This window comes from Stegodyphus dumicola, chromosome X2, assembly GCF_044657685.1.
Source record: "Stegodyphus dumicola isolate Sdum_Otavi_A_Nest chromosome X2, ASM4465768v1".
Lineage (NCBI taxonomy): Eukaryota > Metazoa > Arthropoda > Arachnida > Araneae > Eresidae > Stegodyphus > Stegodyphus dumicola.
The window spans coordinates 172,423,913-172,449,946 of record NC_140781.1 but is presented as its reverse complement, the minus strand read 5'-3'; the positions used below and the strand labels follow the sequence as shown (position 1 = coordinate 172,449,946).

The window sequence follows — 26,034 nt, the reverse complement described above, 5'->3', positions numbered from 1 at the left end:
GATATTTAAAACATACACAAACTATATCCATTTCATTCATTATAAAATCGGTGTTGCATAGAGCTTTATTGGAATAATTGATTCATATACAGTGTCTCACAATCTCACAAAAGTGATGGGACACTTGTGCTTTACAAAAGGAAACTGTAGTAAAATAAATTAAAAAAACATGTAAAAATTTTTTGTGGGTATATTTCATACTTAAATTTAGTAACAATTATTACATAACATACATTTTCTAAAAATATTAAAATATTAATTTAATAAAAACACAATTGTTTAGAACAGAGCAAAAAATGGCTCACATGTGATGGGACACTTAATTTTCCATCAAATATTTATCCAAAAATTTTACTTTTTAGAAGGTTTTAATATTTTGTTGGATTTCCTTTTACTTTTAAAACATGATTTAATCTTTTTGGTATGGATTCGACTAATTTTTTTTATGATTTCTGAAGCGATTTTACCCCATTCTTCTTGAAGCACCGATTTTAATTGTTGCTTTGAAGAAATGGTGTGTTTGCGAATTCTTGATTCCAATACTTGCCAAATATTCTCTATGGGATTTAAGTCTGGAGATTGTGGTGGTGTTTTTATTATTTCAGGATAGTTATACAGCCGCCAGAGTCTAACGTTCAAAGCAGTGTGCTTGTGGCCATTGTCTTGGTAGAATTTAAAATCATTATGAAGGTTCAATTTTCGTGGTTAAGATTTCAAATTTTGATTTAAAATGTCAATATACTTGTATTGATCCATTATACTGTCAATAAAAATGAGATTACAAACTCCAGCGGACGACATACACCCCCATTCCATAACTCCTTCTCCACTATGTTTTACTGTTGGCACCAAGTTCTGTTTGCGAAATTCTTCCCTGGGTTTTCTCCACACCAAGATTCTACCGTCAGAACCAAATATATTAAATTTACTCTCAACAGCAAATATAACTTCATTCCAGTAATCAGAATTTTTATTTATGTTGGATTTTGTGAAAGCCAGTCTGAGTTTTCTATTCTTTTCACTTACGAAGAATTTTTTCCTGGCTGCTCTACCGTGATATCCAGCAAATCGAATTACTCTTCTAATAGTCTCAGGATTAACAATTACTCCATATAATGCTTGTAAATCAGCAGCAACTTTAGGAGCACTCATTCTTGAATTTTTTTTTAATATTTCGAACGATAATTCGCTTTATTCCATTGGATAGCTTTGATGGTCGGCCAGGTCTTCTTTTATCCTGAATCATATGATTATTTTTATATCGTTTAATGATATTGAAAACTGTTGAATGACTCAAGTTAACTGTTTCAGCAGTTTCTCTAATAGATTTTCCCCGTTCAATATGCAAATTAATAACTAATTTTCGAATTTCAGGCAAAGTTTCTTTTCGTTTAGCATTCATGGCTGCACAGAGCTAAAAAACACAAACTGGAGAGAAATACTGCAGACGATTTTATAAATTATTGCCAATTGCTTTCGAGTAAAAATAAAAACACACAAAAAATATATTTTTATTGTACTACGTAGTAGTATCTAATGGTGTCCCATCACTTATGTGAGCCATTTTTTGCTCCGTTCTGAGCAATTGTATTTTTTATTAAATTAATATTTTGAGAAAATGTATCTTATGTAATAATTGTTACTAAATTTAAGTATGAAACACACACTAAAAAAAATTTTTACCTGTTTTTCAAATTTATTTTATTACAGTTTCCTTTTGTAAAGCACAAGTGTCCCATCACTTTTGTGAGACACTGTAGTATGAAACAGCTTAAATTCTTTATGAAATTTCATTAGTATATTTTCCGCTCATGATACAGCAGGATGTGAAATTGTATTATGTTACTATATAATTATTCAATGCAGTTGAATTGTCATAACTAAATTGCGTAATTAAAAAAATGAATTTTCTTTCGGGGATCATATAAATTCATTTATAATTAAGTTTCGCCCCTCACAAAAAAATATACTTCTTTAATGTGTACTAAAAGTTATAGCATTAGTGTAAAGTCAGAATACACGTCAGATTGCCATTCGACAGATTGGTAAATTTGGTTGTTCATTAAATAGCTTCACAAAACTCACTTCATTCTCTGACGACTGAAAGTATTAAATTATATTGCTTGTATTATTTGTTACTGTACTAAAAATGGTCTGCCTTAATAGATGTTGTGTATTATTTATTTTTAGATTATTATATTAGATTAAGTTTATTCTTATAGGAAAAGAAAAGTAATAATGTATATATGTGCAAGATAAGTTGATAAAAAGGTTAATTTTTTTGATTGTTTACTTAAAACATCCAACAGAAGTCATACACTTAAAATTTATATGTATAAATTGATTCACATATTTGCATTAAACTGAATATTTTTAAATACATTATCTTAGAATAATAATGTACTTATGTAGAATTTACTATTATTTTACTTTATATACATACAAATATATTGCACTATTTCAGATTTCCATATTTAGATAAAAAAGGCCAAGCATTTTTAGATGTCACATCTGTAAATAGTATAAAGCAAAACTCTTACAGAAAAAAAAAAAAAAAAAAAAGGAAAAGAAAAGGACATTCGAAGTACAGTTCTTATACTAGAAATTAGGTGCTTTGAACCTGTAAGTTCTTTTGATAAAGTTAATGACAAGACATAGTGCTGCCATTTATTTCTTAAATAGAATATATAAATATGTCATCTATTACTTGAATATAATATATATATATTAATATATAAATATGCTTGAATATAATGTATAATTATTTTCAGGAAAATATTTTTTTAGAAAATATTCATAACATTATAATTTTTCTAACAAAAATAATCATCTGTTATCATACTTCAATACCATAAAATATATTTGGAGGTAAAATGACTTTCCTGTATAACGTTTTATTTTTGAGCTTATTGGGGCAGGATATGATAATAAAACAAATACTGCATAAGTCATTTGTAAGCGATTATTTTCTATATTCAGAGTGTGTAATCAGTCACATATATTTATAAAAAATACCTTAGAATTATCTTTATTATAATTTTGCACATATCCCCCTCCTTCTTTTCAAATTAAATATAAGAGAGTCAATTGTGTTTTAATAAATCATCAGGTACACTATCAAAAGGTCAAAAATTTTCACGTCTTTATATTAAAATTTGAGTTCTTCTAAGAGTTTAAAACAAACCCACCCACAAAAGTTTGCTTTAGAAACCAAAATTATGATAAAAAATTTCTAAACTGTTTTTTTAAGGAGCTGGGAGGTTTGTTTACATTCTTTTTCAGCAAGACTTTTTTCGAGACCAGACTCAAAAATGTATGTATGCATGTATATCTGTGCACACACACATATACATATGCTACATGAACACCTACATCCGTACATACAAGCATATGCACATACATTTCTGAATTAATCTCCTGAACACACTCTTTATGTATATAAATGCTTCTGTATGCAATTTTATAGAAATATTTAGCTACGCATGACAGAAAAGTTACACAAGGTTTTAAGACGATTTTTCAATTTCGTTTCATAAGAATGTGATTTTACTGCTTGCATGCATGATTTATTTAAATCTGTTGATAAGAATTTCAAGAAATTTTGATTATTTGTGTAATCTCCGCATCAGTATAAAATGATCAAACATTAGCAATTTAAAACAAGAAATAATATTCAGATATATTTAAAGTTCTTTATTTTATATAATGTTTTAGATATCTATCAAAGAATGATAGTAATTAGTCATCAAACGAAATAAAAAATTTTCTTGACATTCTAGCACTACACGGAAAAGCAATTCACCCTTCCGATAATCAACACAAATGTAAACAAACATCTCTTTACGCGCAGAAATCACGAAAGTGTCTCTGCGCAACTAGTCGTACGTTTAGCATTTTTACCATGTTTCAGCTAAACGTCCGACGTCGTACGGGTAGACACAGCCGGATTTTAAGGGGAGGTCTATAAAGGAAGTCACTCGGTGCTCAAAACTCAATGAGGTTCCATATAAGTCAACTAATTAATTTAAATAGTCTCATGATAGACATTTTTATCGATTCTAGAATATTTCAAAAAGCGTTGCCAATGTTTTCGAAAGCGCTTTTGTTCAGCCTGCTTCTTACTAAATAGAGTAAGTACCCGACTTATTACCTGCAAACATTATTATCTGCAATAGTCCAAAATACAGCTTCTGCACTCTTAAGAACTATAGATCTCAAAAAGTATGCTTTACTTGCAAAGTAGGAAGAACTCTCTATCTCTCTCTTTTTTTCTAATTTGGGAGGCTTCAGTAGTAACAGCTTATCCAATAAAACTTCGCTTTTGTTCCCCCAGAGCAGGGATAGTCAACCTTTTTATAACTACCGCTCACTTTATATATAGTAAAACTTTCTTACTGCCCAGAGGTTCCTCTGTAACTTAATTTAGGCAGTTGCAAAGTAATATTTTGAGTGGAGGTTTAGTAAAAAATTTATAGTCTAATTGATCCATTTATTTGTACTTTACAAAATAGACAGAAAATTCATTTAAAAGTACCAAATCTGTTTAAATTGAAGAAAATGAAAACTAAATAAGAAAAGTTTATTTATTTATTAATGGAATCCTGCGGGATCCAATATCTTGTGTCTGGTTCAATTTTCGTAAGGAATGTAAAGAACGCCTCTTTCGAAAATATTCAGATGACTTTACTCTTTGGTCCCAATATGAATTAACCTGATTAAACCTGAGTCTATAAGATATGAGGTGGGGAAAGGTATCAGTAAATTAAATATAATTTTCCTCATATTTGGATGTAATGCAGGTTCAGTCAAGGTTTTCGCATCCGCCACTATCAAAACTCTTCATCTTATTTGAATTCTAATAGTTCTTCTCGGCAAGTAATATCAACCTCAGCATTATATACAATAAAAGTATTATCCAGCCGTACAGCTTCAAGTTCAAAATATCTTTAAATTGTTTTTACATATCCCATTTAGGTTCAATAACTTGACCACTGAACCTTTCAATCTTTTGTGAAGTTATATCATCTTTTATAGAGGAGAATTCAGGAAGCTGATGAAATTCTGTGTTCAGTAGATTAGGATGAAGAAGATCAAGTTTGTCAACAAATAATGACCCAATATTTTTTTAAATGATCAGAGTTTTATTGGCTCATCCAAACTCCAAATTGATTTCATTAAATCTCTTAGGAACTATTAACCCCATCAGACGTGAGCGAATGATCGCTCTGTCTAAGTAACTACGAGCCATGGAAAGGTTTCAATAACATTTTTAATTAACAGAAATTAAAACATCAGTGCACGTTCTTGTGCTTACAATATCAATCACAGCCCGTGGTGATGCAACTAATGAAAGAATAAATTTCAAATTAAAGATTAGGCTAGTAATAAAGAAGTACACAATTAGATTAATATCTCCGCTGATTCAATGACTCTACCGGCGTAACAAATTCAAATGTCGGCAGCGATAACGCAAAGCCGAATAATTACAAACTGATCAGAGCTGGCAGGAAATAAAGTAATGTGCCCGCAAAAATCAGAAATACGGTTTGTCTTACAATCTAAAAACAGCTACTCTAACTAATTTGCATTCTGGTGAGAAAACAGATAGAAAGAATTATATAAAAGCGTGAAATTATAAAATAACCTGTTAATTAAATAATAGTAATGCTTTCAAGGAGCTGTATGATGCTGCCATATAATGCTGCAAAACGAGACAAGCACGTGCCTTTGATAGCCATCGAACTTCTGTATGCAAAAGTAACATAACAAAATCCTCATTATAGTCCTAACATAATTGTCGAAACATTCTGTCATGTTTGGCATTAGATTTGATCCTGTTTACAGCTTTAATTATTATCCTTAATGATAAATAGAGACTTATACTTAAATGCAATTGTTTCCCTATACAATGTAATGGAGCTACTCCTACTTTGGCGAAGCTTTCCTTCTTAACAATACATATTCTTTGACTCTACCTCAGAAATATTTCCAGGAATTTTAGCTTTCTGGATATCTGGTTCACTTACGCGAAACCATCTCTTTGGTTTCATAGGTTTTGGTCTATGAGGGACAAAGCTTCAAGCGAAACATTTTCATCTATAATGCAAAATGTCTCACCTAGCTGGCCTCATGCATTGTTAGGTGTGATAACCTCATTATGCGCAAATATAATCGCAGAACACCAGCTAAGAGAAGTGACAAGGCAGTATAAATATATGGAAAGAGAAGAGCGCTGCGCGCCGGGAATGCTGAAGCACAGAACGAAACTTTGATGTGTCCCATGTATATCGAAATGTGTTTTGATCTTCCTCGATCTTCATCATTGGATAAAAATCTCTACCGCCCACCGTGACAGCTTAAATTGGACACTAGTTTGCGGTAGGGACCAGGTTGGTGATCCCTGATTGGCAGCATTTTAGCAGCTAATTTCTTTATCTGTGTAGTTTTAGATCGGTATATTTATATTTACATTTTTCGAAAAGTAAATATAGTTATACAAAATTCACTTAATGATAAGCAAATCTCCATAAATTGCTCAACTGGAATTATCGTAATGTGCTTAGAGATTATAAGAACTAAAATGAGTTCCAACTTATTTATTTAACTACAAGTTAGATAATATTTCAAAAAATAAATGCCTTATTTATTTGATGTCATGTAGCTAAATCTAAATTAACTACGCAAAATATTATATGTTTGGAGGAATATGCTTGAGCTTATAGCACGTAGAATTAATTGTACACTTATTTGGCTAACCTTTAACCCAAATTCCTCTATCACTGACGAATTTTGCATTCAAAAGAACTCAGAGTAAATTTACTCAGTAATGTCTACAGGCAGAAAAAACAACTAAAATTTTTATGCAGATTCTCTTAGATTTGCTAATATGGAATTAAGGTCTTTCTGGCATTTTAGCTTTCTGATCAACTTTGTATCTGCCTTTCAAACTTTCATTTCTTTATGCCTGTGACAACTGTGCTATCTCCTTCAAATTCGTGATACTCTTTATAAGCGCAGTCCAATAATTTTATGATATCCTGAGTTAAACACAAACTAAACTTTTCCAAAAATTAAAATTTATTACAAAATCTTTAGAAATTGCAGTAGCTAATTTTAACTATATTTTCTTATTAATAATTATTGTAACTATTCCCTTACTGGTGAGCTTGTTAACACAGTAATTGTTAATAGTTGACCAATAATACTCTGGCGGTACGACTATCTGTAATAAACAACAAATTTACAATTTAAATAATTACCTTATTAAATACTACTTAAAAATTAATTCACAAAATAGTAACAGCAAATAATTTTCTCACTATCCTATTTAAGTTAACTTTAATTGCTCACTTCATTTGAGCAGCTTATTCACTAATCTTAATTCAAACTACGATTAGAAAAATACACTGTTGGATTTGTTCAACAATAAAGTCCTGCTAATAGCAAATGTAATAACTAGAGATGGGACTAATCGTAAATGTTTTTTTGGAATTCGAATTCTAAAATTTTCTCGAATCTTCCGAATGACAGATATTTCATATAAGAATAACTGAGAATATAAAGAAAAACAAAAACTTTTACTTTTGACAGTTAAATAGTTAAACATTTTGTATTCGAGGAAAATCTGAAAATTGTGTGTAATAAAAACCAATTTAAGAATACAGATTTCAGAAACAAACCTAAATTTATTAAGAAGTAGCAAATGAAATTTAGTAAAAGAAGCCCATCTTTTACATTTTCCCAGAACCTTTTAAAGAGAGCATTATATCAAGTGTTAATACAGATAAATGCGAAACATGTAACTCTAAATTCTTTCCAAATATTTAGATAAATTATTTGAGATTATTTGTATTTGACCAAGGATTTTCTCCTGTCGCAGCCTTTAAAAAAATTTCAGCTTGATAAAGCTTTAAAAAATATTCAGCTTGCCATCAACAAAGACATTCCGATATTAGAAATAACATTAATAACCTTGTGGTGCTTCCATTTCATCCTTCTCTCAGTTATACTAAAATTGAAAGAAATTCTTTAGAAGTTCAATTGTCGAGTCATTTTCACGCCTATGAATAAAGTCCAGAGTTTGATTCTTAAAAGATTCTGACTTTAATTTTTGGCATTTCGTGTCAGTGTGATTTGAGATATACCGGCTAAACTAAAAGAGCGTTAAAGTTTCGTATCAAGGAACACGAATCTTATACTTAAAAAGAAAGCCTTCGAAAATTTTGACTTTGGGTCTGCAAAAATTATTCAGAAAGTTTCTTCTATGGGGGAATTAGATCTTCTTGAAGCTTTCTACATTCACAAACATTTATCTTGTTAATTTAATGTTTTTAAGTCCATTCTAGTCCTTCCTAACGTTTTTAAAATTCTAGTAATTTAATTTTTCAATTTAAAATTCTATTAAGATAATTTTTCAATTTCATTATTATTTTTGCCGACAGTTAACTCTACCTTCATTCGTTTTACTACCATAGGGTATAAATACGTTTGTTGCGTCCACTGCTTTCTAGTCATATCGATCAATTTGGAATTCGGCCAGAGACTTGGTGCGTGAAGGTGCGTATGCCCCTCCCTGAATGAGTTAGCTGACCTCGACTCACTTTTTGCTCATTCTCTCTCAATCTCGTCATGAACAAGCAACTGCCTGACAAAGATACTCTCTCCACGTGGTACGATGCTGAATCTGACCCTGATTTTAAAATGGAAACTAATTATGAAATTAACGTCGATCCCCAGACTTTAGAAGCTTTTAGAATGCTGTCCCCGATTACACGGGAAATATTGGGGAAGAAAAACCCGCAATGGTTTCGACCACATAAAGCTGCGAAAATTAGTCACGCTGAAGCTGCTGCCCTGGAAATCTCCAAAATAAATTCGGTAAACTTTCCGTTGATGAAAAAGAGACAGACACCCAGAAAACTTTGTAAAATTAAGGAAATAAAGATGAAAATATCCCATCAGTGGTTTTTCCCAGGAGGAAGTGGACTGGATCACAGTCGATGCTATTTTTTCTGAACTTTGCTGTACCCACGAAGCTCAGATGAGGAAAAACTACATTTGCGTTCAAATGAAGACAGTCAACGAATATCGCGCAGTAGTTTCTAATTTAAAAGACAAGAAGACTCCTTTTCACTCATGCAAGCATTTTTTTCTGAAAGAAATATAAAAGCCGTAATCAAGAATCTACCCAACTCTGTTGCTGAAGACGCAGTTAAAAAAGATCTAGCCCGCCGAAATTTTCCTATCCTGAAAGTATGAGAATGTAGCAGGTCCAGTAAGAATAACTGCGTCAGGCTACCTCTCTGCTTCATAGAACTTGAAAGAAACCCAGCTGGTGAGGCAATTTTCAACGCTAACTACATGTTCAGCGTTAATATCCTAACTGAGAAATACGTGCCAAGAAAACAGCCGACTCAATGTTACAGATGTAAAGAATACGATCATTCTTAGCATTCATCCTTCAAGCAAGACAGGTGCTGTAAATGTGGACTTAATCACCGAAGCTTACTCTATCCCCCAAACCGGATGAAAAACCTACTTGCCCTTTTTGCGGAGAAAGTCATGTCAGTAGCTACAGAGGTTGTCAATACTACCAAAAGAACTTTGTTAACAAAACTGAAAAACTTAAAGAACAACCAAAGAAGCAATCTCCTAATATTTCAAGTGATGATTTTTCATTCCTAAATAATACTGCTGCTGAAACGCCCTCCATTTCTACAGGTTCCACCTAGGCGGAGAAGGTTAAAAGAAAAGTGACTGCAAAGCCCCTCTCTCAACTGAATTAAGCTTCTGATTGGCTACAGGATGAAAAAATATTAGACTTCCTAGGGAACATTATGATTTCTATTGTAGACATCCTAAACTCTAAAAGTACTTCTGAAAAAAATTATTGAAGGAGTTAAAGCTGTCCACATACTTTTCAACTTTGCTGAAATCATTCCTTAACGGTACCCTCATTCTCTGGTAATCTCCTTCCTTAGCTTTTCTTGAACTTGTACCTGATTTTTATTTCTATTCACTCTTCCGCTGAGCCTGGCTCACATCTTTCACTCCTCTTCTGCTTTATGATTAAGTGCCATTGCCAATGATTCTTTATCTCACTTCCTCCTAATTATGTTTTCTCTCAGCTATTGCTCCTTTCTCATAACGAAAATTCTCGCTTCTCAACTACTTACAGCCATGTTGGCTTCCCTTTTATCTCACCTCTAGCTTTCTTTTCTGGTTTCCCCAACTCTGTACATTCTTTACTCTTCTGATGTGGAGGTAGATGGTTTCGAACCATAGGTGCTCCGAAATCTTTCCTCATTGGCATTGCCTGCTTTCCAGTTTTGCCGATTTCTTTGTTTCTGATGAAAGAGAGACTAGTACCTGTTTGCCCTTATATCGAGTGAATTCTTGATTAAAACCACGGCAAACACAAGGTTGTTTCTATGTTAATTTTATCTTTCCAAATAATTAAAAGACTGGCTTTAGACTGGCTCCAAATAATTAAAAGACAGCTCAGTTAAAACTGGAACAAAAGCACTCTCGTTTCCGTTCGTTTGGTTTGGCTTGGTAAGTTACTGAAAAGCACACTAGGTCTGTTTGCCTAAGAGAAGGGATGCCTTCGTGAAGGACTTTCTAGGAAAAACTGGTTCATATGCCACTTACACCTGGGAAAAACTACGAAAACGTCCTTGCAGCTAATCTGTTCGCCAAGATTCAAATCCCGGACAGAACTACCAGCATTCAACAACTTTACAGCTCCGTTGCTTCCGGGCCCCTTGTTTGCGTTCGAGTCGAGGAAAAGGTATTACAGGAATGTAACTTTTCGTATTAGTATAAAACATAAAGGCGACTTATCAAATCGCAACATAATTCATGAATGAAAAAATGATTATTCATCTCGGTGATTGAATTCATAAACGAAATCCTGAAGATTTACTTTAAAAATTGGAATCCGCGGGTCACAGGAGAAGCGGCAACTGTCACAGGAACTTTACACAAGAGTCAGAAAAGTCATTAATACCTCAACGAAGAATTTAAGTTTGGTTCTAAAATAATACTTTAAATTGTAAGTGTGTAAATATTTACCTAAATTTCTGTTAGAATACAATTATGTGTTCTAGTTAAGTAAAAAGAATGTACAGAATAGGTAGACTGTACAGAAATGAATAGGTAGAATGTACAGGAAAAGCAAAAGAAAAGCTTGAGACAATCATTCTCAGGTTTTAATGACAGTTCGATTTTTAATTAAACTCTATCCGTTCTTCTTGGCTCATGTCACAGTTTTTGTTCAAACCAGAAAGTTAAGCAAATTTACAGGTATGCGTCATAGTTTTTAAAAATGAAACCAAACTTTAAGTGTAGCCTACTGGAGAATTCTCCGTTGTATCTGTGTGCACTAGTTCTTCCTGCATCGGCCTAAGACCTAACGCAGGTAAGCAGCTGTGCTGTTAGTAAGTGTTTTAAACATTTAGCTATAATGTAGACTGACCTGGTGTTCAGCTTATTTATTTTTTTAAAGATTTAAAAACTTTAGCAACAAAGCAAACAGCCTTTGTAATAACTTTATGCAATAAGTCATCGTTTTTTTAGTCTGCATTGTATTTCTTTCAGCTGTAGCCAAAAGGATTGGCTTAGCAAATTTTACTCAGATTTTAATTTGACTTGTGTTTTGCATTGACAGAAAAATAATTGTTAAAAAGCTCTAACTTGCCAAAAAGTTAAGATAACTATTTATGTTACCCTTTAGGATGAATCTGCACTTTAATTAAATTTTACACCAGAGCATTGCAAGTTTACCAGCACACTTTTTTATTATATGAATATAGCCACATACATGCTTTTATTTTATCTCCTGAAAATTATCGCTCTTTTCAAACATACCATTGAATATTTCGCATACTAGTTTAGAATAAGAATACGTAATAATACAAATGTTTTATTATTGTTTATGGTTTAAATAGATATATTTAGAAAATTTTAACTGCACTCAGTCAGTTAATCATAAATACCATCATAATTAAAAGTTAAAATATTTTTTTCTGAATTAATATTATCATTGTCATCATTCTTACTATTATTTGAGATAGTTTAGATATTACCGGCTTTAATGGAATTTCCTTTTTATTAAATTACTATCAGGTACAAATTTGCGACTGTGGGCTTCCTTATTTCGATCAAATTCCCGAATCATTAAAATCAATTTCTATTTTATCATGTGTTTTGAACTAATTATTAAAATCAAATTTGGTCTTGCAATGGATGTAACTATTGATAGCCCATGGTATACTGCACATATATAGTACGTATACTTATGTAAAAATAACTTTAGAGAATTTTACTAAACTCTAAAATATAATGTAATTAAAAAAAAAGAATTTCAAGATGGAAAAGAATTCATTCGACTCTGCAATATATATAATTATTAAATATTCAAGATTTAATTTTTTTATTTTGTTAAATACTTTCTAATTTAATAAATGTTTGGTAAATTTTTTATACATTTAACACTGTTCTTAACATTATAATTACTTATTTTCTTAGGAAGTTTGGACTTATCAATTTTATAAAAACGTTCATAAACGCATTATCAATAAACAAAACAATAAATAATAATCGTACTTAAAGACGTAGATTAAATTTCAGAATTGATCTACACTTAAACATTTAATTTTAAAATACGTTTTAGTTATTACCAAACGTATATAATTACCAAACTGTTTTACTTTATATTAACCAATGTATATAATTAGCAAACTGTTTTGCACATTACTATAAAAAATTTGATGTGTACACCACATGACTTCCTTGTACGGAATATTAAATTATAGGCATTTTTCCTGCATTTATTTTAAACTTATTTTCACGAATTTCATTAGATATATTTCTCATTCAATAAATTCAGTTCTCACTTCGCGGCACGGCAAAAGTACATAAAAACTCAAAATGTCTTCATTAAAAATGCAGTTACACAAATGCAGTTAAAACAATTTAAAAAAAATTATAATTAAAATTAGAGTTTCTAGTCAAAAACAAGCAATTCGGCCAGCAGGCAAGAAGACAGATTTTTCGGTGCACAAAACAAAAAGTTTCCTTTTGGTCCCCCTAGGCAAAAAGACACTGAAAGTGCAGAAAGACTTAATTCACTGTTCTCATAAGTTTCAAATGTTAACAAATATAGCTGCCATGGTAAAAAAAAAAATAGGTTTAGCCGCACTTAAATAACTTTTAAATTGTTGATAATTCTACAACTATTGCATGCAGATTGATTAAAGGTATAAAAACTTTAACCGAAAGATAAGAACAAGAGAATTCAATCATTTTTAAAGTAAAAAAATGTGCAATTTACCAACATATAAGAATAAAAATACAGAGTGGATATATATGTATAATCATATACTTTTGGTGAGGCCGATTGAAACCAAAAAGGGAGGTGCATAGCTATCTGTTCTAACAGTTTTATATGCAAAATTTCAACGTTCTGAGGTTACTCTTGTTTGAGTTATGCGAGATACATACATACATACATAAGTGTACGTACGTGCAGACGCCACGAAAAAAATCTCTTCTGAATGCATTTTAAGTCAGTTTTATAATTCTCTTGAGGAAAATAGTCCTTTTATTCCTCCTTTACGTACATATGTCACGCATCGTTAAACATCGTTAAATTGCATTCGATAGCGGTCAAAATGGATATTTTCGTTGAAATATGATACCCGAAATGTTTTGTGATTACAATACTTCCTTTACTTCTTACAAGGAAGTAAAAAGTTATTGAACGTATTTCATTGGTACTTTGACAAGAGGCTAATTAAATATTAGTAGAAGTAAAAGAAATTACTAATTTCTTTTACTTCTACTAATATTTAATATATATAAAACAAAAACGAAAAAATGTGTAAATAGGATTTTCAAAATTAAAGCCAGCGTAATTTCTGCTAAGATTGTTATACAATAATTACATAAAGTAAATTATAATTATAGATAATTAAAAGATTTTGAAATTATTGTGAAATAGAAATGTCAGTAGCCTTTGGCTAAGAGTGACAATTTGCTGTAAATATTTAAATCAAAATGACGTTAACAAGACCAAATTAAATGTATGAGAAATTAACTGATGCAATTTTAATACCCTTTCTTGTTGAAATCTTCAGGAGTTGGTCATCTAGAAATAGATAACTTATCTAGCCCCTGCTACACAAAAATAAATTTCAATATACAAGAAGCTCATAAAAAAAAAAACTTCCACGATATATGAGCCCTTAGCCGCCTATCCGCTCAACCAATCGAAATGAAATTTCAGATATTATTATAGGAAGATAGGCCCTCGAGACTGTGATGATTTAAAACAGCAGAATTCTCACTGTTGCGGTTGCGATGAACAAATTTCGACATTTTCGAATGGCAACATCCCCCGCCCCTCGTCCTCAAAAACTGATCAGTGTGTTGAAAAACCAAAATTGGCGTTGGAATGATATGACGAAAACTGCCGGCTTAAAACATTTAAAAAAAAATATTGCAAAGAACCAATGACAAGAGGAGAGGAAAAAAATTCCAGTTTCTTGCACATCCCTTTATCCAGTAGATAGTTATTTGGCTTTCATTCCAAAGAAACCTTTGATGACACAGTTCAGGAAACAGCTTTGTCAAATACATAGACAATTTGGCGGCTACTAAAGCAGCCATCAACTCCAAACGAGGTAGAGTCATAGTCTCGAGTGGAGCTACGTGACCCTTCGCTGCGATGAAACTGGTGCAAATAATATTTTTTGAATCAAACAGAGTTTCTGAGATTCAGTCACTCACGGATCCTGAATGCTGGTTTCACTGCAGTGGGAGTGAAAACCCTGCTGACCTTTTATCTCGAGGAGAAAATGGCTTTAACCTTGTGAGAAGTTCCCTTTGGTTACAGGGACCTAGCTGGCTCTCTCAACCTGAAAGTGTTTGGCCACTAAATCAACCGACCAACATCGACGTGGAGAGCGTTCAGAACGAAGCAAGGATGCAAACATCTCTTCATGTTTCTGTTCAAGACGTAGAATCTTCAGCATTACTAGAGTTAACACGATTCAGCAGGCTGCTGAAGGTGTACCGAATTACGGCTTATGTTATGCGGTTTACAAACAATATAAAACGAAATTCAGTGAAAGTCAAAGGTCCATTAAGCTCTGTTGAGATTTCGCGAGCTGAGCTCTATTGGGTGAAAGTTACACAGCGAAAATACTTTGCGAAAGAGATTCTAGAACTATCAAGTGAAAAATGCTTAGAAAAGACATCGTCTATTTATTCACTTAACCCAGAATTGGATACCCATAGTCTTCTGCTTTTAAAGGGCAGACTTCAATTCTCAGACCTTGCTTTCGAAGAAAAACACCCATGACTGTTACCTTATAAAGATAGATACAGTGAACTAGTAATTTTTGAGTCTCATACTAAATTGTTTCATGCTGGAGTCGAAGCTACCTTAGCCGATATTAGAGAAAAGTTTTGGATCATAAAAGGACGCCAATTCGTCAAGTCCACTTTAAGTAAGTGCATTTTGTGTAAACGATACAAGGTGCGTACTGGTACACAGGAAACCGCTCCTTTACCACCTGATCGTGTTCTTCAATCATCTCCATTTTCTGTAACAGGGCTGGATTATGCTGGTCCCTTCTTTACAAAGGACAGCAAGAATAAACATTATCTGCTTTTCCTTACATGTGCTACAACTCGAGCTTTACATCTAGAACTTGTCCCTTCTATGAGCGTGGAGAATTTTATGCTTGCGTTTCGCAGATTTATTTCTCGTCGTGGATTGTGCTCAACGATATATTCGGACAATGCCAAGACATTCAAATGTGCTGATCTCGAGTTGCGAAAAATGTGGAAGTGTATTCAACATCCATCTGTACAAAATTTGTTTTCCTCCCGCGGTATAACATGGAAGTTTATTGTGGAAAAGGGAGCATGGTGGGGAGGGTTCTGGGAGAGGCATTTTAGAACGATCAAAACTTGTTTAAGGAAAATAGTTGGACGTTCTAGTCTCTGTTTGAATGAGCTAGAAACAGTCTTCATAGAAATCGAAGCCATAATTAATTCAAGGCCCATAACGTATGTCTACAATGACCCTTCAGAACCCTCACCGCTAACTCCTGCTCATTTCTTTAATTGGTAAACGTTTACTTTCTCTTCCAATTACAAGAGTGTGCAGAGAAGACTTGATTGGGTCTAGACATTCCTTGATCAAAAGGTATAAACATCAACAAACCTTATTAAACCACTTTTGGAATAGGTGGAGGAAGGATTACTTGCTTTCTTTAAGATCTGTGAATTTATGTCCACCTACTAAAGTGTCTGGTCAGTTTAATGTTAATGACGTAGTCCTTGTACATGACGACCGTTTACCTAGGAATTTGTGGACTCTAGGTAAAATAATAGAAAATTATCCTGGCAGAGATGGTCAGGTTCGCTCTCGTCTCATAAAAACTCAAACAGGTAATCTAAAGAGACCAGTACAATTGCTGTACAACCTTGAAGTGCATAATCAGTAGTAAAAGGTTACTGTGTAATAATCTGATTTATTGTTTGCACATATGTCATCTTCTGAGTATCTTTATTGATTGTTGCTAAACGTAGTTTAGTTTATATAATTATTGCGAATTTGATTTGGTATAATGTTTCTTATTTAGTAATTACTTTAGAAGTTGATTTAATGTGTTTAAACATTACTTAATTGTTATTTGCAATTTGATGTAGTTTATATAGTATTCAAATGCTGTGTTTGATTTAGAAATAGTGGTTTATTTTGTATTCGATTTGTGTGAACTTAAAGAGTTCACAGGTGGGGAGTGTTGTAAAGAGAGAAGTAGATGGCGCTGCTTGGCAGTAGCGTATTGCATGTAAGTAGAAACGAAATATCGTTTGATTAGGCAACATGATTTCTGTGAAGGTAGTCCGCCTAACAATAGAACAGTTGTAAATATGTAAATATAACGGATAATAAATAGCATTAAAAAAGTGAACCACCGGATGCTATGTTTTGGCTCTTCGGGCCGCCATAGTTAAATGTAGGTTCGTTACAACTTATATATATTTGTGTGTGTGTTTTAAATTGTTAACAAATAAGTACCATTTTAAGAGATATTCATTTTATTACTTTATGCAAACACATTCGTCACACAGCATAAAAATCAAAAAACAAAAAATGTGCATATTTATAAAAGACAGGTTTCATTTGTTTATAAAAATCACTGATAATTTTATAATTAAACAATTACGGATTTTTGTACTAAAGAAACTTATTGAACTTTCACAGTACATTAGAATGAAGTTTATTTGTTTCATTTGTACTATAAATTCATATTTACTCGTCATTTCATACTTGACAAAATAATTTATAATACTGTAAATTCGTATTTATTATTCAATTCCTGTTTCGCATTCTTTATCAAACATGCTAAACTAGTGATAACTATATTTTCAGTCAGTTTAAGTAATTCAAATAAAAACTGAATTTTCTAAATATTAAATTCATATTTAAGCTCTTATTTCGGAATAATTTAAGCCCAAATTTCGTTTTTTTTAGAGACCATAAAATTGCAGTTAAAATACATGCTTCAAGAGGAAATTTTACAAATCCATTATATTTTTTAAAGCAATCAAAAACTTAAAATATAATAAACTCTAAGATTTAGAATTTACTATAAGTTTTCAGCAGCAAAACAAATTACTTGAGTATAGAAGAGTTTAGTAGTGATGCAGAGAAAATGCATTTTGAATTAGCGGGAAACATTCAAGAGTACTGAGATTATAATTATAATATCGAAAACTGTATTATTGCAATTCTCCTCCTCCACTTAAATTATTTAAAAGAGTTTTTCCTGGGTCAGCCATTACATAATTGCAGTATATTCTCTTAATTCTTAAAAATATTTTTTTTTTAAAGCACTATTTCACATACGCTGATGATAAATTTTGAAGAAAGCTATATATAATATATATTCAAGAAGGGGAATAAATCAGAGAGAAAAGAGTGTCAACACTTCAATTTTCAATTTTCGGATGCGGTTTTATGCAAAACAATTTTATTATTTTAATTATTTACTTACATTAAACTAGCATAAACTATCTTTCCATATACTAGATTCTACGTTTTTTTCACATTTAAGCCCACCATATTATTTAGAATGACTACGGGATTATATTTAATCTCGTAAAATTTTTATATATATTGTGAACACGGAGAAAGCATATTTTTTGGAGAAAAAAAAAGCATTTGTAATACACTATGTAAAGTTCCATTTTTAAAATTCAAATTTAATACAATATAAAAATCAGAAATTGAGGAGACGAAGCTGTTTAGCTTTATTTCCTTTACAGTTTCTTCTTCAAAAGACGTTTTTATTCTTTTGGAGTTTTTTATCCCTGTATATACACTAGTACAAATTGTGATCATTTTAATCGTATAGTCAGATTCTTACTTATGGAGAGAAACAGAAGAGGCGTTAGAGGATTGAACAGCATTATTTTACTGTTAGGCAATACAATATCTTTATAATTCTAAAACTCTGAACTTTGTTTCCCAATTTCTGTGACATTTTGCTACTTCCTGTTTACTATTTCTCAAACGATACTTGTAAAGTTAAGGTTCGCTTATTGTACAGTTAATTAGAACTCATCTATTTCTTCCCTCATTTCATATATTTTGGATTACCTTTAATCGTAAGGCACTGCTGTCATTAAATATCTTATTTTTTTCTGAATCTAGTTACAGAATGGTCATTCTACTAATGGTTTCAGTTGAGATCTCTTTAGATATCTTTGGTTATTTTTTACTTTTAATGTGAAACTGTTAGACGTCTTCGAAATTTTGCTATTGCTGAAAATGTTACTATAAATCAGATGGTTCAATTAACTCTACTGAAGTTCCTATTCCTATATTTAAGCAACGGTCAAATTATTTATCACTGTAGTGCCTGGTTTCTTTAGCCTACTTATTTTAACTGCTAAGAAAATTGAAAATATAACCATTTTCATTTGTGCTAAACATAAAATTGCAAGTTACGAAAACTATCCTGATCAATACAAAGTTCCGCAGTTTTAATGAAGCAGAAATATGAATTATATCAGGAAATGTGTAAGAATTGTGTACATAAGGGTTTTCTCAATATTCAATACTATATTAAGACTTCAGTAACATTTTCTGTTCAGAGATAAATTTTAATTTTAAAATTACTGCACAGTAAAACAATTTATAATTTTTATAATTTCATCTCAATAATTCAATAATACTCCTAATCAGATTTCTAGATCTTTTATATAGTTTTTGATACATAAACATATTTCTCTCTACGCCTGAAAATTTAATAGATGAAAGATATGTTCAGCAAATATTAAGTGAGAAAGTGCAGAGCTCAATTATGCAGTCATTTATAGATACAGTAAATTGTTTAAAAAATGCTTAAATTTTAATTTACATTTTATAATATGTATTTTCAATAATCTAGCTATAAAATTTCTCTTTTCAGTAAATAATTTCAGCTCATTGCAAATGCAGGATTGATTACTGGTTCAGGGTCTGAATATTTTGACTTTTTATTCCTTAATAACAGGTATAAAATCAAGACTGTTATCGTTGATAGTACACATGAAGTTGGAACAATATAAACAAGAACTTCAGGTACACTTTCAATGTAGTAACTTATTGTGAATGGCACAATCATTTCACCAAACGCTGCACCAATAGCGAGTGAAGACGCTATTTTGTTCGTAACAATAATATACTTTTCCATCCAACCAACAGTCGCTGGAAAAAAAGAAGCTATACCTACTCCTAACAGTACAGATGACAACCACAGGGCCCATTCATTCGTAACAGCAAAAAATAATAATATTAAAGATCCCACCCCTGTTATAACGAGGTCCCCAACTATTAAAGTAAAGCTAGTGAATTTAATTGCAAGAAAAACGGATATAAATCTTGAAACTGTGAAAGACCCCCAAAAAACAGATGTCATGAAAGAACCAGTAGTTGCAGAAAGTTTCAGATTCCCTTTCACAGCATATGTAGTCAACATCTGAGCAAATCCAATTTCTGTTCCAGTTTCGACGAATACTAAAATGATGTTAAGCGTCACCAGTGTGACTGTAAATTTCAGACTTTGTTCTTTTGCTTGTTTTCCTTCGCTTTGTTGACTGATGGCATCAACTGGTGATATAATGCAAACAGCGAGGAAAAGCATCGATACTATAAGTGCATAACCTCCTATTGTAGTATAAGCATATGTGACTGTAGGGATGCTCGAGTTTGTAATAAAATTGCTGTTGTATAAAATATCCTGTGACTTGTTAAAAAGAAAAGTTGTATTATCAGTAATAATACTGCTGTTGTTAATTTCTGAATCAAAATTACCAAGAAAAGGAGCTGCTATTAGAGGTGCTACTAGGCCTCCTAAACCAAAAGCAAAATGTAAAGCCTGATAGTAAGGCCCGCTGTCTTTACCCCACAAATTGAGACAGCACACATTTCCACCTGAAAATAAATTAAAGTACTTGGATAATTAAAAAAGTTTGCTGTTTTAGTGAAAAAATATTTAATTCAGGTTATAGCCAGAAAACAATATTCAGTCTTTTATACTTTTTACAACACTATAACGTGAAATTACTTGTATCTATGCATCCCAGAGATAATCCATTAACAACCATAAATCCTGTAAGAACTCCTAGGCTTCTGCTCCAAGGTATGCCTAGTATGGTTACTGTTGATAAGAAGTTGAATAATGTAAGAAGAATTTGCTTTGGAGTGATAACATCGAACAAAACACCTCCTATTCATAAATAAAATTATTATATTATATTATATTAAATAAAGATTAAACATATTCAAGAAGCAATGAAAATAAATCAAAAGCACACCTAATATGTAAGGCAAAGTTTGTAAACTTAATATGAGAAGTACGCCAGTCTAGATTTATTTTAATGGTTATCGTATAACGATTTTATATGTTCGCGGACAACTGACCTTTAAAACTAAGGTTGTCAGAAGATTACTAATCGGAGGAAATTTTAATGCATATCCTGTTTACACAAAACAAATGCTACACATAATTATGCATGTTTTTAGCTACTTTACGCAGATAATTTGCATTATAAAAATTAGAAAAAATATTTCAAATTCATTTATCTGCATCTTGTCATTATGACAACTGTGAGCAGCAAACTACATCAAAAGTATTCATTATGATTGCTCTTTATAATAAAATACGAGTACTTCTTCCACGTAAATGTTCTTTAATTCTCTCGTTTGATAGATATTACAACCTCCTACGCATTTATTGTATTATTGATACGCAATTAGTGTCCTCGAAAAGTTCGTAACGATGTTATCCATTCATAAAAATTGAATAAATGGGTACAAAGAAATGTCACTTGTATGATAATATGTCAGAAAAGGTAATTTTTTTCTCCCCGAGTGGAACTATTTGGCTCAAAGTTTTACATGTGGAGACCACCGTACTTTACGGGCAGTAATTATCGCAATTAGAAGCAATGAGAAAGATGCTGAATATTTCTTTTATGAAAGGATATCATTAATTTTGCTTGAAAAGAATTTTTTTGTGATTCATTTCAAGCAAATATCCATTTGCCTGATTTTTCTCATTGTGACACATTTTCGAGCAAACCACCTGCTGTTTGTACTCAATGGAAATAATTCAATGCTAAATTCTGTCTCTGTGTACACAGCACAGTAAGCCGAACATACACTTTATTTTTTATTTTTCTATTGTTATACCTCGGAAAATTTGCCTATGGCCTAGTTATGCAAAATAAGAAAAAAATGTTTTCATATGAAAATAAATCCTACGTTCTCACATCGCACTCAAAGATTTGAAAAATAGCGAAAGTTTGCTGTCTTTCATCAATTTTTTCCTAGTTCAATGTTTTTCGTCAATTTCGTAAATGAAAATCAGCTTTGTTCACGTTTCATGGAAAAATTAATTATATTTTTAATTTTATATTTTTCCCCATTAAGTGCAAAAAATAATTTTAGAAGTTTTATTATTTTATCTGGAAGTCAGTACATTATTTTTTTAAATTGTTGTTTCTGGTTATTTAGTAACCGGATGATTTCCAAAACACTATATTACGTTTACCATAATTTTTTATTATTTAAGTATCGGTTATTGCTATTATATTTGCATACAGCTTCTGTTCTACTACCGCCACTTAAATTATCCATTTATATTAAAGTAGTAGAGAGAAACTACTTACTTTGCAATTAGATGCCTATCATTACCCAAGACTATCATTGCTGTTTAAAAGCATTTATTACTACCTTATTTTATGCTTACTGCAAACTGAAGATGCTCCTAAAATTTAATTGAGATAAGTTAAAAAAATATTTTAATATTTTGACCAAACACTTTTAGTTTCATTGCAACACGGTGTTTTTCTCAGCATATTTAAAACAGTGAGAAAACGCATAGAGTTTCATTAAATATGAAAATTGATCTCTGGCATACATCTTGCACAACTTGCTCTGCAACACCGTATTCTCTGGATGGAATTCGTAAACACTATTTCACATACTGCCTATCGATGTGTAATGACCCGTTCTATTTCTCTAAATTCTTTTGTTGTTTCTATTTTCAATTTCGGGTTTTTGCGGATTTGTAATAGCACAGTCAAGCATAATAGCGATGTTTTCAGTTGACAGGCTAGATTGAGAGCGTGGTGATTTAATATCTGCTGTCGAAATTACGTCCTTAGCTTTCTTTATCCGTCTGAAAACTGTTGTTTGATTAGGTGTTTCACGTCCAAAGATTGCACGAAGCTTCCTAACAATCTGTGCATAAGACTCATCATAACAAGATTTTGCAATAAATTCGCCGAGAATCGAAGCACGGACCTCTGGAATACCGGCCCAATGTGCAGACCACCACACCCCGAAGGCTAGCTAAGAAGGCGGGAGAAATACCTTATAACATAATTACGGCAAAGCATCTGAGGGTTACTTGCCTTACAATGAATCAACTATGAAAGGCAAGTTTGAAAAAAATTCTTATTGCCTTTTTTCAAATACGTTGTTGGTTGTTCCGCTTATTTGGGTTAACTGAAGAAAACGTTGAAGACTTGCCACCAGCTTTTACAATCTTTCTTCAGTATCATTTTTCATTTCTGTCCCCCTTCCATATATCGACATCAGAATCCTTGCTGCCTTTAAATCGTTTTGCTTCGATCCGGTGGTTAATGCTGTAATATGACAAACTGCTGTTTCATGTGGCTTGAGACTCTAGTGCAGTGCTTCTCAAAGTGGAATTTGCGGTAAAATGCTAGTTGATCAAAAGAAGTATTCCAATAATGAAACAAAAGTACCTTGGTAAATAATTGATTTTAGTAATGTAAATAAATATATAAATAAGAAAATAGTAATCAAATCCATCTAATTTAACGTCTAGCTATTTAACTATAAAAATAGAAATGTGTATCATAAATCCAGGAATGTAAACTAAATATTAATAAGTTTGAAAACATAAAATAGAAAAATTTATTAAAAAAAAAAAAAAAAAAAAAAAAAAAAAAAAAAAAAAACTGAGACATCTCCAATATTCAGAGTGTAGTTATAAGGCTTACTATACGCTATATTGTACATTTACAAATTTCTTTTAACTACATATGAAAGCCTGACATTTCAACTTAATTCTGAAGTGAAAATAGAAAAACGAAAAACATTATACTCATGTATAGTGTAAGGTAAAGATCATGATGTCACTAATTGCACATATAATCTTAAAAGTCATTCTTCCCATCGTAGCATTGCGTTGCAGTGGCTCATCCGTCATATGCGAGACGATTGCATTTTAGCCAAAAATTACTTGGACGGCTTGAGAGATTTCAGGTCCATTATAAATTAAAAACATCGAATATAAAAATTATCAACTGAGAACTTGAACCAAACTACAACCAGAGAGCACATACAAACAAATTATCTAAAAAAAGAGGCAGGAAGAAATTCACATACAAAAGCAAAATGTAAATTAAAAAAATAGCGACAAAGCAGCCTTCGCTTTTATCAGAGTGTTTGAAAGTTCTTGGTGTTTTACAAACGGCATGTGTCGGGAAACGGAAAATGGCCTGCCGCCTCAGATGGCTTTAAGTACAAATTATGATGAAAAGTGGATGTTTCTGTGCTTTCTATCATCCCCTAAAATTTGTTCCATTACCCTTATATATGTATGTATTCGGAACTCATTAATCAACTTGGTTTAAGACTTCAAAACACAATGAACATTTGACAAGTTCTGTTTGAAGCGCTAAACAGAGGAGATAAATGTTATACTTTTTGTTCTATTTTGTATTATTTTCAGTTTAGTATAAGCATTTGAGGTTTCTTTTAATTTCACATGTACTCCTTTTGAATTACGACTTTCATTGAGAAAGAATTGGTGAGGGCAATCACAGAGAAGAAATTATTATCTATCATTTAAGTTCCGGCTTTTCCTTTTAATGTAATAAATTTTATCTAAATATATCTATCTTAAATCTTTTGTTATCATTTATATATATAAAAAGGGTGTTTCATATTGAATAGTACAGAAAGAAAGCATACCTGTGAAAGCTGTAATTATTTTACTTTGCTAAACCAAATTTACACTAAACTATCCAAGTTTCTACAGATGTTCTACGTATGCTCCTCCGGTGTAAATATCTATTCGCTTTTACAGTTCCTGCTAGACTCGGGAAAGAATATCCTTTGATTCCAGCCCATCAGTTATCCGCTGCTTCAGTTTCTGTAAACGGTGGGGAAATGGAGGAACAACATTTTGTCTTTAACAAAACCCCGTAGGAAAAAAATAACAAGGGGTTAGATCTGGGGATGTCGGTGGCCAATAAAGCAAAGGCAGCACTGCCCAGCACGTTTGACCCAGCACGGTCAGTCCAGCAACAAGGCAGACTATCGTTCAGGTACTGGCGTACGTTTGTATGCCAATGTGGGGGAGCACCGTCTTGCTCCAAAATAAATGCGCGAACCGCTTCCTCCAACTGAGGGAAAAACCACTCTGATGGCAATGCACCCGTTATTCGATTTTTTCCACGAAGGAAGAAGGACCAAAAAGACAAATATCGGAAATGGAGCAGGAAACGTCCACCTTTGGAGAATCATGCTGATGTTCCGCTACACCATGTGGATGTTCGGTGTCTCAGAATCATAAATTATGGAGATTGACAGAAATGTAAAAAGTGCCTTCATCCGTAAACACAAGTCTGTTCGGGAAACCATCTACCTCCAACTTATAGAGACATTAGGTATTTTGGAAGCATGAGTGATGTAAAATGAGCAACGCCTTCGCCGGGAATCGAATCAGGGAACCTCCGGAATACGCGTCCAGCGCGCAGAGCACCACACCACGAAAGCACGCTAAGAAGACGGGGAAATACCTTTTATGCTCCCCCTTTTAATAGGGCTTTAGGGCTTTTAATAGAGCTTAATAGGAATGGGGCTTTTAGGGGACCCAATCGGCAAATTCTGGGTATGGAAAATCATCATCAACCACCCTTTTAGTTCGGGCGCCACTGTAGAAGACATTAGGTATTTTTAGAAGCAGGCAAATTAAAAAAATGAGCAACTCCTTCGAAGGGAATCGAACCAAGGAACTGTGGAATACGCGCCCAGCGTGCAGACCACTACACTACGAAGGCCCGCTAAGAAGGCGGGAGAAATGCCTTAGGTCCGTCCGAAAAATGTATACACGCTTTAACGGATGGTTTATTGCGTACTGGTTTTGAAGTTGAATTACGTTCATAACACATAGTATGGTATTTGCTCAAGTCATATTGTTACTCTCGTGACTGTACTATGTGACGTATGACGCACGATAGTACGATGAATTAAAATGGCCTCGGAGGGCTTTAAAGGACGTCATATAGCGCAAAAAATTGGCTATTTTGGAGGCCTTTCGGTAAGAAATTACAGTAGCAAGTACAATCCTCCCCGAGGACACACCGACCCACACAAGCGTTTAAACCCCCAAGATGTCACTTTGGCTCATTGCCCGGTTTCAGAATGAC

General features: G+C 32.4%; 1 protein-coding gene across 2 annotated transcripts in view; it reads right to left on the bottom strand.

Annotated features, from left to right (window-relative positions):
* Nucleotides 1–17,892: 17,892 nt before the first annotated feature.
* Nucleotides 17,893–26,034, bottom strand: part of LOC118204582 (solute carrier family 60 member 1-like) — a 33,777-nt gene continuing 25,635 nt past the window's right edge. For both annotated transcript variants that reach the window (XM_085809031.1, XM_035376888.2), the window contains exons 4-5: nt 20,631–20,792; nt 17,893–20,497 (exon numbers count right to left, since the gene is read on the bottom strand). In XM_085809031.1, the coding sequence (XP_085665157.1) occupies nt 19,503–20,497; nt 20,631–20,792 (1,157 nt within the window). In that variant the 3' untranslated portion in view covers nt 17,893–19,502. The remainder of the gene's footprint in view (nt 20,498–20,630; nt 20,793–26,034) is intronic.